This window comes from Brachyistius frenatus, unplaced genomic scaffold (genome assembly GCF_029030835.1).
Source record: "Brachyistius frenatus isolate BFR_SWC_R1_liver_20210118 unplaced genomic scaffold, ASM2903083v1 Contig_58, whole genome shotgun sequence".
Lineage (NCBI taxonomy): Eukaryota > Metazoa > Chordata > Actinopteri > Embiotocidae > Brachyistius > Brachyistius frenatus.
The window spans coordinates 619,321-636,606 of NW_027210657.1; the positions used below are offsets into that span (position 1 = coordinate 619,321).

Below are 17,286 nucleotides of genomic sequence, written 5' to 3' on the forward strand. Positions count from 1 at the left end.
AAGGACAATGCAGCACTGTGGATCTGGTATCTGCGTTTCCATAGCAACACAAGCAGTATTAAATTACCTCAAAGTCCTTCAGCTGGTGGACTTTAAACTGAGGTGGAAGGACAGGTGACACATGCTACAGACAATCGTCTTCTTCCTGAAAAAAAAACCCCGGCAGTGAATCAGGCATGGTAAGAGCAAGAGATCGTTTCTATTCAAGCCTTTCTGACTGTATTCTTATGTAACACACGACATTTTTAGGTAATTAATCTAACAAGAAAGGCCTCATTGTTTGTCAACTTGCAGGCTAAATTCTTCACACCAGTGCAAATCAATGGTAAGAGTCGTCGACAGCACCGGACGCTTTTGGTTACTGTTCCATTTCTGTTCCAATTATTAAAAAATGTTTGGAATCTTTTATTTGAAATTCATTAATACATTCTTTTCCCTTTGTAGAGTTCAAAGAGTGCTTCTCTTTGCATGACAAGAAGCAAAAGGGCAAGGTTGATGCCAAAGACCTGATCACGGTTATGCGCTGCCTGGGTACGAGCCCCACCTTTGGTGAAATCGACAGACACCTGCAAGTTCACAAAATCGGTAAAGTACAACTAACGTATTTGTCTGCCGGTCAAAACCCTGCTCAGTGAGAGCGGTTTAAGAAAACAGGTCTGACACAGAAAGAGTTACAAATTCTCGTGGGTTTAGACACAATAGTGTGTAATAAAGGGTGAAGAGATAGGAACTCGGCCTGTGCGAGATAATGTTTTAATGCACGAGAGGGGGAGGAGTTTATTTTTAACAGCAGCCGTTTTTGAATTATACATTGTTAATATTGTGGTCCGGGCCTTTGACGGCGATTATATAAAAAAAATTAAATACAAAAAAATAACACTTATCAAGTATCATATTATCAATAAAGAAACTAAGTGCTTCGGCTTGCGACATAAATTAATTTTCAAATTCAATTTAGACAGCCTAAACATTTAGTAAGACATCATCTATACATAGAGATTAAAAAAAAAAAAAAGATTAAATAACATTTCTACAAAAAGGACATCAATTTAATTTTTTAACTGAAATTTCAATTTTTTTTTTTCGCCTTAAGTGATCCAGTGTTATTTATTGCACAGGTTAAATATAGAGAACAACATAGCACAGAGCTAATTTTGTTCTACACTCGTGTTTAGAAAAGACAGGGCAGCTGGACTTCTCCACGTTCCTGACGATGATGCACAGGCAGATGCAGCAGGAGGACCCCAAGACGGAGATCCTGGAGGCTTTGAGGATGACGGACAAGCACAAGAAAGGATACATCCAGGCGTCCGAGCTACGGGCCAAACTCACCAAGTTAGGAGAGAAACTCACAAACAAAGAAGGTAAAGTGAACACTGTTCAGCAGAATGAGCAAACATGGCAGCAAAAGACGAGAGGGAGCTGATGAGCAGCTGTGTTCATAGTGGGCGACAGCAAAGACATTTAAAAGACTGCTGCGGTGCTGGAGACCCTTTACAATTTTTCTCAATTTCTGCAAAAAAAAATTGGACCTAAAGCAAATTCTGATGTCTTAAAAGTATAACGAGTAACCGATTCAACATTTAGATAAGAATATTATGTTCGGTCATTTGTTTATAGAGGAAAATGATCTATTGTTACAAATCTATGAGTGGCAAACGTATGTGAAGTATGCTTTGAAAACAGATGACTTCAATTTCACCTACAAAATGAACTGCACTCTGCACCATTGTATTTGGTCTCGGGACTTTGGTCACATGATCCATGTCACCTGATATTTACGTGCGTGTAAGTCTCACGCCTAATGTGTAACTTTAACGCCTCGACAGCCCGAAGCGTGGCTATCTCACCTTTTGCTGTAGTGGACAGCCATGTATATTTAACGCTTTGCTGTGATACTGGATTGGGAGGCAAGGAAAGATATTGAGGAGCCTTATGCACCCCCCAAAAGTGTACATACCCAAAATACCTTTAAATTCGAGTGTTAGGAGCCTCTGCGTCTTTCAAAATCTCATATTGAAGTAGAGGCAAAGGACTGTTTATTCTAAAACTTGACTGTAGTGTAAACATGAGGGAAAGGGGGATTTGGAGGATTTCGGAATCAACCTCTTCATTTTAGATAAAACCATAACTGATGTTTGTACCTATGAAATGACAGGAATCTGCACATATTTTACAAAGACCCTTTCCTATTTCCCCTGTTCAGCACTGTTGAGTCTTGTCTTTTTATGAGTCACTTTTGCTGCATCTCCCCACAGTGCTGTGAGCCCTACAAAGAACTCAGCTTCTCCCTGGAAATTACAACTTGCTTTCTTAAATCCCCTGCCCTACATACATTTATTCTCAGATGTTGCTGCAGGGTTCTGGCTTAAACACTGATTAGGTTTATTTAAAAAAAAAATTCCCGAAACAATTTCTTCATCAAAAAGGTGACAGATCTGCTTTGGCTCTATATTTGTGGTATGAGGCTACAAATAAACCTGATAAATGCTCTGTTATTATTTCAAGTAAAATGTTATATTGTTTGTTTTGGAGAGAATTTTCACTCGTATGAAATAAGGAACATTGGCTTTATATAAAAATGGATGGAGCTTCCAGGTCTATAAAAAAAAATGTGGCTGATGCGGAAGTGCTTTACGCTGTAATACCACCAAGTGCCACTAGAGGTTGGCTCTAAAAAGCCTCTGGCTCCATAGACTTCCATTCAACTAGTTTCATAACATCCTAAATCAATAAAATGTCTCCAGGAGTCATCTTGGTTTTGCTAGCTAAACTCGCTTTTCTGGCCATCCATCTGAAAATGTTTTTGGTGGCGGTATCACCGGGTTCCCAATCAGATCAAGTCAGATCCACCGCCAGGGAGAAAAGAGTCTGGCTTTCTCTCATGGTAACCAAATCTGTCCTCCAGCACAACTAAAGTTTGTTTGATTGTAAAAGTGACAAGGATTAAATTGATTTTTTTTCACAGATCAGACAAACCACGTATATTGTGTTATTTAGTGAGCTTTAGAGGTGCTTGTAGGAGGATTTTGTTACTTTTGAGAAGAACCAGTCTTGCCGTTTCCCCGTTTCCAGTCTCTATGCTAAACTACATCAGGCGGCTGCTGGCTTTCTATTGACATTCTGCCGACAAGCAAATACATATAATTTCCAAAATGTCTCCCTTCAGCGTTTTTTTTATCTATTTATTTAAGAACACAATGAACACTCAGGTTGTTTTTAGTTTTTTGTAAATCTTAGTGTTTTCTCATTATATTTCTGAACAACATCAAAACTGAGCGTCATGGTGAGTTTTGATGGAAGGACTCATTCATGCGAGGCTCTTTAAACCTCTGGGGTTGATTTGGACTTTTTCAAAGGTGACTCATTCATTGAGTTACGGGCACCAAAGCAATATAACAATGTAATTCAAAGAACTGTCAGAGGACGACTGCTCTGCGCACAAAGCAGTTTAGAGTCAAATAAAGCTAAATTGGTTCCCTTGCGGGGAGACTACCATCAACTGAACTTCAGAAGCGTGATGTCACTCCTCTAAGAGAGCAGGCAACAACCCTATTGAAGCTGTTCGCCTCTTTGCTGCAGCAACTGCAGGCAGCTGAGGTGAAGACTGCGTCACTGTAACTACTGTAACACACCAGTTTGAGAACTTGGGACATTTTCAGACAAGAATGATCAAGATACAGAAGCACGAGCTGGATGACCATTGAAAGTAAAGGTCATTTTTTGACATGTTTTATGTGGATGATGTTTTTATTTTTATTTATTTATTTTTTATGGTAAATGTCAGCTGAAGCCATAAATTGCCGTGCCTGCTATATTGACTTAGGGAGTAGAGTTTTCCAACTTGCGAAGAAGCACCAACATGTACCAAGACGCATTGCACGTGAGCTTTTGACGCCCAAACCCCAAATCTGTTCGGTTCCCTTTGCCAAGTCTCTCCCCCTTGTAGCACCCAATCAACGAAAAAATGGTAAGCAGCCAGACATTATCGTTTGCAGAAAGCAAAAATAAACAGAATAAAATAATGCTAATAATAACAGATTTTTTTTGTAAGATTTAGCTTTTCATTTTTACATCTTATTGAATTCATTTTTTGATCTTATAAACGGAGTAGAAATGCCCAATAAACAGGTGAATAATTTGAGTTTTGCTAAGTTTAGAGCATTTTAAATTTAATGACATGTCCAGGAAGAAGAAACCCGCTCACAGCAGGCACAGGGGTCTGCACTTTAAATTAACTGTCAGTCAAAAACTCCTACAAGCAAAAGCCAGCGGAGTCTCCGACACCAAACTGTAGTTTTCACTCGACCTTCTGCATAATCGCGGCAGACAAATGCATTTTCAGATTTTCAGGTCCACTTAAAAAGCTGTCCTCTCTGTCTCCCGTCTAGTGGATGAACTCTTCAAAGAAACAAATGTCAAGTCAAATGGGACTGTCAACTATGAAGAGTTCGCTGAGATTGTGACGCTGCCGTCGGTCGACTATTGATTTTTGAAAGCAGAAACTAACAACTTCAGAACGACTGCCATGGTGGGGAATCGACTCGACATACGCTGAACACGATGGCTGCAGTTTATAGAGGCTGAAAATATTCTTCATTTAGTTTTTGTTTTTAATGAATCTTACCTGATTATGTAAACAACACAAGTCTTGTCTCGACCCTCCTCGAGCAGTGTTTTATTGTAATATGATATGGTTGGACGTGGTATCCAATTTAAGAAAAATTAAATACTAAGTACACCTTTTTGTCAATCCTGACGGCCCTCCACACAATTAATCCTTGAGATTTCATGTCCAGTTTGATGTATTGTTTATGAACTTCTGCTCGCTTGTGAGTAATGTATTGAACCCTTTGTTTTCACAGCTCAGAATTAAACTTCACTTGACATAAAAAGTCTCTCTCTCTCTCTCTCTCTCTCTGTCTCTCTGTCTCTCTCTCTGTCTGTACAAGCCCTGCATGCATAATGATCAGGAATTTGACATTTATGAACACTGTATTTACATGAGTGACTTCTATCTGACATTTTGCTTCCCATGAAGACCACTGCTATTAAATATCTGGTTCCACATGTTGATTTAGTAGTATTAAGCACAGTAATATCTACACATCACTAACTAATAAATGGATAACATCTCCAGAATGTGTTTAACTGCTGTGTGGCCCATTAACAGTTAATACAAATTAAGGTTACAGTGGGATTTTGTTAAGAGACTGTAGTGAACCAACTGACTGCTTTAAAGAACATGTTTACAAATATGATGTCGTTTGCTGCTCCCCTCTGTGTCAGGAGTGTTAATTTCTGTGCTTTTCTAAATTGTCTGTAAATTGTCTGTGTCACATAAGTGTACCTAAGTTCACCTTTCCTATCATCTCGCATCAAAACACCTGCTGTGAAAAGATAATCCAACTGTCTGACCGCCCCCAGATAAACTGCTAACGTTACAGTGGGATTTTGTTAAGAGACTGTAGTGAACCAACTGACTGCTTTAAAGAACATGTTTAATTGCTGCTACGCCTGTGGCAATAAGTCATTTCAAATGAGCAGGTAAGAATTGTATTAGTCTTGATTTTGTGCTTGTAAACCAACATAATCCTCAAATGTACAAAGATGAATCTTTCAAAAGAACAGAACCAATCACATTTACAAATTTTACACATAAAAAAAAAAGAATATCACTGCAAAGAAAGATGTCATAATCCATGCACTTCAAAATAATATGGGAATGTGTTTCAATTACAAATATGATGTCGTTTGCTGCTCCCCTCCGTGTCAGGAGTGTTAATTTCTGTGCTTTTTTAAATTGTCTGTAAATATAAAGGCTGTGCATGTAGAAAAATATAATATCCCTAAAGAAGAAAAATGAGCAGAAGTGAGGAACAGAACAAAAAAAACACTTTTTAGAGCAGATATTTTGTGCGAACAGGAACAGCACAGCAGATGACTAACATTAACGTTGCCCGTGTGTCACATAAGTGTACCTAAGTTCACCTTTCCTATCATCTCGCATCAAAACACCTGCTGTGAAAAGATAATCCAACTGTCTGACCGCCCCCCAGATAAACTGCTGACGTTTGCGTGCCAAAAGCAGCTCAGCTGAAAGAATGCAATAATTACACTACTTTGTGGGTTACAAGTTATAATAAACAGTCCTGCTCATTAAGACTAGCACATCAAATGTGAGGTAAATTGGTCCCAGATGCTGAGTGGTTTTGTCCTGATGTTTATTGAGACGATGTGGGCGCTTTACCAGCCATCCAAACCCACCCAGTCCTCGTCCATGAAACCTGTTGTTTTGTACAAGAGAAACATTGTCTTGTTCATGAATCAGCATGCTGACGGCAATGAAGAGACATGCACGTCACCTTTAATATTTAGCCGTGCTCTTTCTTGCATCGTTATGGCACGGTATCAAATAGCCTGTTCCTTTGGGAGCTCCGTATACGACTCCATCATTCAGACAGAACATTCCCATCACAAACTTCAAGAGAAAAATCATCCCATCATTATCATCCAGCAGCATACTTTCAAGGTGTTTCCTTGGTTTTACTAATGTCTGCTCTTTGCCTGACACAATAAAACGTTTGCCCATGGCAGTACCGTCAGTTCAATTCAGCATTTACATAGATCTAGTCTTCCACTCCACTTGAATCGTGAGTCTGTTGCAGGCTGTACAAAATATTAGAATTAAACTTTCGTTTTGCCCCCGACATTCATTTTATCTTTCTGTGCAGACATCTAAAGGACCATGAAAATAATTTTTCAGACACAAAATGCCCCTGGACAACATATAAATAGTTAATGTTTTGACTTTTCCGCTAAGGTGTGCTGAGCTAATGCCGTGTGAATAAATCCGAAAAAAAGGAAATGGAGTGCAGGGGGTCACAAATAAACGGGTTACAGCATGACGTTATGTTTGAGATGTGTGAGCCGGCAGGGGGCAGCAAGCAACCCAAAATGACTGAGAGCTGATGATGAGATTAACAGGAAACATTGTTTCTGTGTCCAAAACTGTGGAGAGGAAAATGTTTATTATCGCCCAAACCTGCCTGTTAGAGTGCAGAACGGGCTGCTGGCCTCTCCAGCGATCTGGTTGGGTTTTTGTGAAGGTGGTGAAATGGTTTCGCACTGAAACTGCAGCTTGTTTTAAAGTAGGACTTCTCATGCTTACCGTGTCCACACCTGTTTAATGAATATTGCTCATGTTTATCAGGCTCCGTGTTAGATGTGTGTTTTGGATCATGCATCATGCCGTTATAATTTTCCAGGACGTGGAAATAAACAGGCGTGCGCAGTTTTCTTTTCATGAGCCTGTGTAGTTGATCAACAATACGTTTAACATCACATCCTGTGTACACTGAAGTCACCTTGAATAACTTTTTGCTCTCATGAGTCACGTCCAGCATGCACCCAGTGTCTGGTATATATTTGAGGAAACTTTACGATGCTAATGTTACAAACATAATAACCAGACATGAGCGGGTCGGAGCTCCTGATTGCAGCAGGCGAACGGCGAGTTGTTATTAACTGCGCGGCGGGTCCTCTGTGGTTTTAACCACAAGTCGACGTCATATCGTGCCTCCTGTGCAGCTACTGTAAATAGATGTGATCTGGTAATTTCACTCGCTGTCAGAAACCTGCTTTATTTCAAAATGTAAAAAAAACAAAAACGACTACGGTATATATAAATTATTATGTTCAAGTGGAAGCCTTTTTTCTGCCCCCCCGGCTGCACGCACATCCTCGATGTAAATGAGAAACACCCCTATAGGGATGGTATGTAGTAAATGCATACCAAAGGCACTGGTAACATCAGCAAGTAAAGTGTTGACAGAGTTTATTTCTCAAATCAAATCTTTCATTTTATTTCAGCCGGTAAATTAATTGACCTGTAAAAATGAAGTTCGATTTTGATGCGTGTATGTGAACATGGCATGAAGATCAATACCTTGACAGACATAGCAACGGTAACCAAGGAGTGAGGGGCTTACTGTATGACTGAATCCAGAGGACAATTACACATGGAATTAATTTTGAGATATTAAACTGAACATCACTTAAAAAAAAAGGTCACTTTAAAATACATTATTGTTAAAAAACAAACAAAACAAAAAAAACACTTAAAAATAATTTACTTTTAATAAACATTAAAAGTAAATTACAACTCTGCATTACCAAATAATCACTAGTTACTCCCCCCCCCCTCTTTTCAGTTTAAGGAATTGTCTTGTATTCACTATAGAAAAAAAGATATATTTGAGACATTCATTTTTTACCTTGGGACGTTCAAGAGCATAAAGAAATACATGAAGATATAATGGCCCTACAGCTGCCTTGGCTGGACTCACCTGAGACGTCCAAGCTGCTTTTCAACTCCTACTTAAAAAGACTGAAATATATATGAACATGTTTCAAAGGCCGAAACAAGTCTGAATGCAGGAACAAGCAGGAAGGATGAAAGATCGCATAGAGAAGAGGGGAACAATCAAAAAACCCTTTCAAAAGTATGAAATACTACATATACATTATTACTTAATGCACCTCTCTGTATTAACGCAATAAGACACAACGTGATGTTATTCTGTTCATTTCATTCAACTTTAAACATTTTCACAATCATTTAAAAAACGATTCTGAACGTCTGAATTTAACCTGAATATTCAAATCAAGTGGTTAATAAAAATAATGACATCAGGTGATCCAAAGCTAAGTAGATGAGGCACTGGGCCTGCCAATACCCGACCCAACACCCAGCCTGTGCGGCCTCTAGCACCAAGTATCTCCTGCAGCTTTTTTCTTTTCACATTAACAATTTAAAATGAGTGTGGTGGAGCCAAAGTGGGACCATACACAACTGTTACTGATGCGACTGCTTCAAAGAGGCTTTCTACAAGCTGCAGTAGACGTTAAAGAGTCCGTCTGACCGTCTGCCAAAACCCTCCCCTGAACAGCGATAGTTAGATTATAGCTTTACAACTGACAGCAGGATTGTCGGGCTTTGGGTGTGAACAATGAGAGGAGCTGCTGAAGACATTCAGCATGTAGTCTTTGGAAGGTGGTGTCCAAAAAAACTAAAAAATACATGAAAATAACAGTAAGAAGTTAAAGAAACACTGTCTGCACGACGAGCTACAAACCTTGCAGTGTAGAGCTAAATACAATATCTTTAAAATAATACTGGGTATCAGAGGTAACCCAGCTTTACTTCCAAGGTCAACAGTTAGCATATCATTAGCTAACCAAATTACTATGTGTGGCTCCATATTATGTAACAAATTCTCATTCATGATGAGCACATCCAGGGTTTGAAAGCAAGTCCTGGATAATGTCGCATCTGATGTTACACTTCAACAAGCTCTACCAGACTCATTATCAAACCAGCATGTGCAGATTAATACACAGGGTCAGCCAGCAAGCTGTTCTGATTACAGTTAGATAATGTCTGTGTTCACTCTCGGTCTGACTTGAAATGTTGCATGTTAAAATCGTATTTTTTTTTTTTTTTTTAAAGCTGCAGTGGCAGCAGCAATTCTGTGTGACATCTCGTTTTCCTGAATCTCTACAACCGAGGAAGAGAGCGTAAAGTTAGCATTACCGACACCCTTAGAGAAAAAAAAACCCACACGAGTTTGCCAAGTTTTCACTCTGCGACCCATGTGATCACAGGTTGTAACATACGATTACGCGGAGAAAATAGATTCAACCTTTTTTTTTTTACATGGACTTCACACATTACGCCATGAAAATACTCCAAAAACTATGGAATTATGTTTCACATGTGTATGTGGTCAAATGCGATCACATGAGTTTTTGCACATGTGAAATAAAAAAAAAATGTCTGTAAGGTTAGAGCCACGATGGCTACATTAGTGGAAAACACTGCAGGTTGAAATAAACTGGGCAGGGCTTAGCAAACGGTCAGTTATTTATAAATCCCATGAAGCATTGATGCACCACTAACTTTTAACTCTTGTACCACAGTTTATGTAAAACCACACTGTGAACTGTTTACTGTCTTATTTTAACCTGAATAGTTTGTGCTGCTTTCAGTCAAATAAAAGCATTGTACCAACCATAAAGGTCAATGAGTGGTTTGTCTACATTTGTAATAATACATTAATAACCTGGCTACATCAACAGGACACCTTTCTATCTAATGCAAAGTTGTATCTCCTACGAAGAAATCCTGATTCATAAAACGTCACGCTGGTCAAATAGTGTAAAAAGTGCAAACAAATATTTACATTCTCACTGTTTCACTTTTGTTTGTTACATTTCCAATTAATTGCAGCTCTGCACATCAACTTCATCAGCAACAAAACATGCAGAGTTTACGGGTGTCTGATTGATAATTAGTCCGTAGTTGAAATCAGGGAAGGGCTCAGATTGACTTTAAATGATGATTCATATTTCGTCCCTCAGCGGTACAATCAGTGTTCCTGCTGATGAAACGTTTGAGTGTTTACTTTGTGGCACCTCGGTGGCGAGACGGTCTGCCGGAGCGGGAGCGCTGGCTGCAGGTTTTGCAGCACTGTGTTTTCACGTTGGGCAGGTGGCAACGGCCGAGCCAGCGGAGAGTCTGACAGAAACGAAACGTCAGCCGATCGCGAAGACAGACTGCCCCTGTGTGGGTGACAGAGAGAGAGAGAGAAGTCATAGACACTGGTTAATATACAGAATTCATTCAGCTCATTCAGGGTCTACTGTTACATCAGGACTGTCATGATCCCTGTCTGACCCTGTGTGTTTTGACCTTTCTTTCCCCAGATCTCCTCTCCTCATGTGTGCCGTCATTCCCCCGTTTATTGTGGTGTGCCATGTGCTTTGTGTTTTGGTCAGGTGTCTCTCCACTTCCTGTCTCCAGAAACCTCCCGTGGCCACGCCCCTGCTCATTCTGAGCAGCTGCTGACAATCCAGCCGAGCAGGTTGACACACCGGTTCTTCATCCCACTAATCACCTCCTGACACTCTATCAACCCCGGTCCTGCAGTCCTGAGGTGTCGGTCCATACTATCTGCTACGTCCACTCACCCCCACCAGAAAATAAAGTCTGTTCTGTACCTGAACTCGAATCTGTGTCTGCATTTGGGTCCTATCCAGTCCCGCCACATAACAAGGACAGAATTAATCACTGGTACGGAGAGAGGGCAGCGAACCGCTCCACTTGACACGACGAAACAAAACCGCTTAAACTGTGATTTGTATTTAGTAATGATTCATTGGAGTGGATTTTTCAATTTGATGTTAAGTGCTGCAAAATATGATTTAACCTTGATTTCAGTATAAAGAAAAGAAGACAAGAGCCCTTTGAGAAAGAAATTCAAAAGATAAAATGAGCAAATACCAGTTTATATGATCTTGTTAATGCTTTGTTAAGGTAAACAATACTGGTTGCTGGAAAAAAATATATCCTGCGTATTATTCGTTGTGGCTAGATTTATAAAAATCAATGTCAGGGAAAATTATCCAGATTATCAGATACATCCAGTAAAATCATGATGGGGATAATTTCAGTAAGGAACCTTGTTGAGCTCAAATTAATTGATGAGAATTTCCATTTTGATTGCTCTGTGATGAAAATAATCCTCATGTTAATGTATAAATGCAATAAATGCAATTAATTTATTACATTATGTACAATAAAGAGAGCAGAAACAGGCTGTGTAAAATCTATTTTAAAAAAACAACACAATTTGCTCTGATAAAATTGTGAACAGGAATGCTTTAAGTTGCTGAATATACCTTAAAAACAACAGGATGAACTCTATCAAACAACAGTAAACACCGTGGCCAGTGACAGAATAACTGTTTCTAAACGTTACTGATGCCAATTAACCTTTTGCAGCTTCAGATGTAATTATTGTCAGCATGAAACAAATGCTGCTCTGTAGTGACTCTTGTTTTCAGTGTGAACATTTTGCTTACTTTGAAACAACAAATGACACATCACAGTTCAAATCTTAAATTGTCATGCACTTCAGAGGGGGAGTTTAACCCAGGTTGTTTTGTGTAGCTGCAATTAACAGCTTCTCCTAAGCGCCTCACATGCAAAGATTTACGTTACAAAATTGAATAATTAAGAAACCAGACAACTATGTGTCCAAAAATGATTACAAATTTTTTTTTAATTTATACGTTTGCGTGCAGTTTTTTGTCGACAGTCAGAGAAAACCCTTCGTGGTCATTCAAAATCACAGCACATACAGCAGAAGCATGAAATTGGAAAAACAGGACAATGTGATATGTGCAGGGTCTGTTATATGAATCATTACAGATCATCGGGTATTCACCGTTTCAGAGCCCGATACTGTTGTTGGATTGAGCTCACTGTCTTCTCATTTAGGAGCACCTTCGGGGGCAGAAGTTAAGTTACTTTTACCACCTGTTATCTACTTTCCCACAAGAACCGTTATGACGTGACTGTCACGGTAGAAAAAAAGAAGAAGGAAACCAACCCACGCTTTCCTGTTGGAATCTTTTTTTTCGGGAGAGAAAAGTCAACATACCTGAGTAGCGCAGGCCACGGCTAATTGCTCTGACAGACAATTGAAGTATTATTTGTCAGCAATGAACCTGAAAATGATGTGTTATGTGTATATGTCAGGCTATTCAAGGCTATTCATTTGAAGAAAAAAAGATTTTTCTGAACACTGTTCACTGTGTGAACTGTTGGGTGTCTTTTTTTTTTTTTCTTCCAATTCCTATATTTCAAAGGTTATATAGGGATTAATACAGCATGCCAAATGAAAGAGGCAGGGGAAAAAAAAAAACCTGAACACAGACCAGAGTGAAAAATCATTGAATGACACAAAATACATGAAGTTAGATCTTAAACCAGGCAAAAAAAAAGTCACAAGTGTTTTGTGGTTTTTCAAATCCATCAGACTGCTGTCCCACTTGATTTTTAAAAGCCGTTTTACGAATGGTTGATCAAAATTTTTTTAGCCATTAATGACTGTTCATAATTGACCTATCTGCCTACTTCAATTGAACTACTTGATTTAAAAAAAAAAAAAAAAAAAAAAAAAAAAAAGTTTCACTCAACACAATTCTTTTTACAAAAAAACAAATCTGATTTCCATCTCCAACACAGCACTGAGACTGCTCTGGTCAAGGTCATCAGTGAACTACATCTTGCAGCCGACACTGGCCTGAACTCCTTAACCTCAGCTCAGCCTTTGACACAGAAGACCATCATGTCTTAATCAGCCATCTGAAGAACTATGTTAGTATCAGTGAAGTAGTTTTGAACTGGTTGATTTCCTATTTGTCGATTCCTTAAAGATTCCTCTGTAATGTTTGGAGATGCCTCCTCCTCTTGTGCTCCTAGATATTGTGGGATCCCTCAAGGATCTAGTTTGGCACCTCTCATTTATTTTATCCATGCCACCCCAGAGGCAAATTACACATGGTGTTGATTTTCATTGCCGCGCGGATGACATCCAATTATATGTTTAAAAAAAAAAGCCTGGAACCTCTGCTGTATTGAGTATTATGTCCTGCCTCATTGAAATCAAAAATTGGATGTCTAATAATTATTTTATCTACTGATGTTCTAAAAGAAGCCTGCAACCTATAGGTGTTATTTTAGTTTCCTTTGATGTTCAAGTGGCAAAGGTAGTGCAGTGCTGCTTCGCCCAACTAAGACAGTTTCCTCTGCAGACTTAGAAAAGGTCATCCATGCTTGTATGTCTTCCAGACTTCACTATTGCAATGCACTTTATTCTGGTATCAGGGAGGGGAATATGCAGGGACTGCAGTTGATACAAAACACTGCTGTCAGGCTTTTAACCTCATACTAAGAGAAATGATTACATCATACCAACTCTTGCTGCCCTTCACTGTTGAAGTATTTAGAATTGATTTATTTAACAGTATGTTTTGAAGTCATCAATGGTCTGGCTCCTGCCTACATCTGATCTGCTATCTCCCTATGAACCTCATTGCTGTTTAAGATCTGGGTCTTTGCTTTTTTGGGCTCCTTAGCTGTGGACTTCCTTGTCTGTAGATTCCTCTTTAAAACTCACTTTTCTTGTATGTTTTTAACTTAACAGATAGTATTGGTTATAATGATCTGGTTTATATTTTAAGTTCTAAAACCTTTATTCTGATTTTAGGTGCAATATAACTAAAGTGACTATTATGTTCACCATTATCTCTCGTCAGGTTTTAGACGTTGACACATTACACACACACAAACTACATAACTTTTATTTTTTGTTTCAATTTTGATTTGTATTAGGAACCGAAGCCATAAGCACAATAATGTTATCACTCATAACTATACGTAAAACCCATACAATGAAGCGTATCAGCTCCAAACATGACCTTAGTGCTGTGGGAATGTATGTCTGCAGACAGACCTTCAGACAGCAGTAATTTTTCAGCTTGACCTTCTTCCTTGCTCCTCTCTGTCTTTTCCAGACAAAATGCAGAGTGAGTGCAAACAACAGACTGTATCTCTAATGTCACAGTGTTGGCCTGCAAAATGATATTTCAAAACTTGTGACAAGAAAAAAAGAAATGCAGCCCTGATGGTTACAGAAACAGAGCTACATTACTCAGACCCAACCAGCACCAAGTCACATCCAATTTACAAAATAAATATTAGGTAGTCATAACAGATCTATTACCCTTCAACTGAAAACATTAACATGTAATAATAAAAAATAATAAAAAATAGTAATGTAACCTCCGTCAAGTTTAGTTGTTTGATTAACTCTAAAAATTCAATATCCAGCTCCTACAGTACAATGCTTGAATATTCTTCGCGTAAGTTGCAAAAGCGTTGGTCAAATGAAATGTAATGTCAAATGAAATGTAACGTCAAACAGGCTGTTGTTTTTTAATACGCTATCAAAATCCACAAAACTGCAATCCATATCATAATCCATAAAAAAAATTCAATTTAAAGTATTCAACTACTTTTGGTTCGGCCGCCCACAGGCTCTGGTGTGTGACACTTTGCAAGGTTACAGCTTAAAGGATTGTTTGGACGTTTGCCCATTCCATGTGTAAAACACTTTGTAAATTAATGTATCATGTTGCTGACACAAAGATAAAATAAACATTAGTGCAAGACAGCTTGTTGATATATTGTGGATATATTAGTGGAAAAAATGTCAACGACTGCACAGGAAATAGACATCTCAGAACCATGACTCTCACTGGCGCGTCCAACTGCTGCTACATTTAAGACTTTCATCAACAAGAGCACGATAAATACTCTGAGAATGTGACAGAGTAATGATTAAAATGTTAATTAACTATTTAATTGCTTGTGGATGCCCTGAAATACACTGCTTGCCTGTATCAACTCATATTACTCTGTTACAAGCTTCAGGCACTCTCCACCAAATCATTACAATAGGTGCAACACAACTTTATGTAACCACATTTAAACTTGTGCAGAAGGTTTAATTCTGTCTGGCCGATGTTTTAACACCATTTAGGAATTTCTTGTCGTAACAACGTATCATCTTATAAAAAAAATAATGTTTGAATTCATGAGATGTGTTGGTTTTGGGTTTAATGATTTGACTAAATTTATTGATATGTTGTTATAGAAAGAGAAGTTTCTTGTAAAAACAGAATAATAACAAGAAAACATTAACTAACATACATGCTACTTCAGACTGTCGTTCAAACAAACAAAAAAATGAAACCTAACTAGGTGTTAGACTTGAGGTGTGTGGGCGACCTCCATTAAAAAACACTGAAATCAAATCAATACCGAGACAGAATCTCCTTGAGGGTTGTGCTCATGTACTGACATCAATGATACACGTGATCTTCTTTTAAGCAGCCGCTCAGGATCAGGACTTCAGTGCCCCTCCTGCAGTTGAGGTTGTAGGAGGACACATACGACCCCGATGAATAAATCCAATGATTCAAAAGCACGTGTGTAATCCGTGTGGAGGACGAACCCCCCCCCACCACCACCTTCATTTTAGCCTCCTACTGACAAATAAAGCAAACCCCGCGGTGGGATATTAATGACCTCCCGCTCTATTATCTGGTGTGATAAACGTGTCACGCAGCTGCACACCTGGTCTGGCACGTTTGTGTGTCACAGCACCCGCCGAACTCTGAATTCAAGTTACCGGCTTTGTTCTTGCGGTTTCCCGACAACATTTCAGAGAGGAAGTTATTAAGAGAAGCTTTGGCCTCTCGGGCTCTGACAAAAACACGAATCTACAGCAAAGAGCGGTTTTAATCTAGGAGCGGAGTATTGGATTATTCAATATGGGGGACATATTGAATAACATCCAGATGTTATTAAATGTCAGGAGACATGTTCCCCATGTCAGATCTGATTAGACTTCTGACCACCTTCACCATCGTCCACAGAAAAATACTGTTTGATGACTGACATTTAACATTAGTTTTAGAAAAACTACAAAGATTATAGTTGACAAGGTTTAAGATACACACAAGCATATTCTATATACAACAGATCAAATCTATTTCTTTGCATGTCCATCCCCTGTAAGTGACAAATGTTTCTGATCTGTGTCTAATTCTAGCTGTGATCCCTCTCGGTTAAATTGAACATCACAATGGCTCCGAATTAATATCTGTCCATAAACTGTATGTTAAAATGCAGCAAAATAATCAATTCCGTTGGTTTTCATTTCAGGGTCGGGTTTTACACTTTGGATAGTTTTAACAGGCTGAATACAATATTTTACATTTTCTGTATTTGTCAGTTTAAGAAGGTCATATATATTACTGGCATTATTTCTACGGTAAGTCACATAATGCCTTTATTTTATTTTGTAAATTTTTGTAAAAAGTAAAACGTGCTAATGTTCTTGATGTATGACTGCATTGCACCAAAAAAACCTGGTTAGACTTTGGTCATCCTTAAATCTCTGAAATTCATTTTACTGTTTAATTTATACATTTTTACTGACATTTATACAATTAATACATTTAAATTTCAGTGAGATGTAATTATGGTATTCTGATTCATGGCACTGTTTAATTCAGAAGGATGGTTTCATCGTCTTTTGTTGTTGTCCTTTGTGTAAAACACCTACCAAAAAAAATACAAATAAATAAAAAGCACGTGGAGAATGTCACACGTGGAATATAATGTAAAAACATGATTGTCTGATCGTGTAAAGCTGACTGCACAGACTGCAGTGCGAAGTCTGACTGAAAGCCCCTTCTGACAACAGGGGTCAAAAATAAACATTTGCAATCATGTAGTCGCCTCGCTGAAAGAAAAATACATAAACAAATACATAACTGGAGGGATGGAGGGTCACGTGGCGCGTTATC

General features: G+C 38.6%; 2 protein-coding genes across 2 annotated transcripts in view; one reads left to right on the forward strand and one right to left on the reverse strand.

Moving 5' to 3' along the window:
• Positions 1 to 73: 73 nt before the first annotated feature.
• On the forward strand, positions 74 to 5,125 carry calml4a (calmodulin-like 4a). The gene is made up of 5 exons (XM_069705610.1): positions 74 to 179; positions 295 to 325; positions 445 to 585; positions 1,176 to 1,364; positions 4,392 to 5,125. Exons 1-5 carry the CDS (start codon positions 177 to 179, stop codon positions 4,487 to 4,489), a joined length of 462 nt encoding a protein of 153 aa, XP_069561711.1. The 5' UTR covers positions 74 to 176; the 3' UTR covers positions 4,490 to 5,125.
• A 3,048-nt stretch (positions 5,126 to 8,173) lies between these two features.
• LOC138624996 (A disintegrin and metalloproteinase with thrombospondin motifs 7) overlaps positions 8,174 to 17,286 on the reverse strand; it is a 65,615-nt gene continuing 56,502 nt past the window's right edge. The window contains exon 24 of the mRNA XM_069705609.1: positions 8,174 to 10,623. Within this exon, the coding sequence (XP_069561710.1) occupies positions 10,463 to 10,623 (161 nt within the window). The 3' untranslated portion in view covers positions 8,174 to 10,462. The remainder of the gene's footprint in view (positions 10,624 to 17,286) is intronic.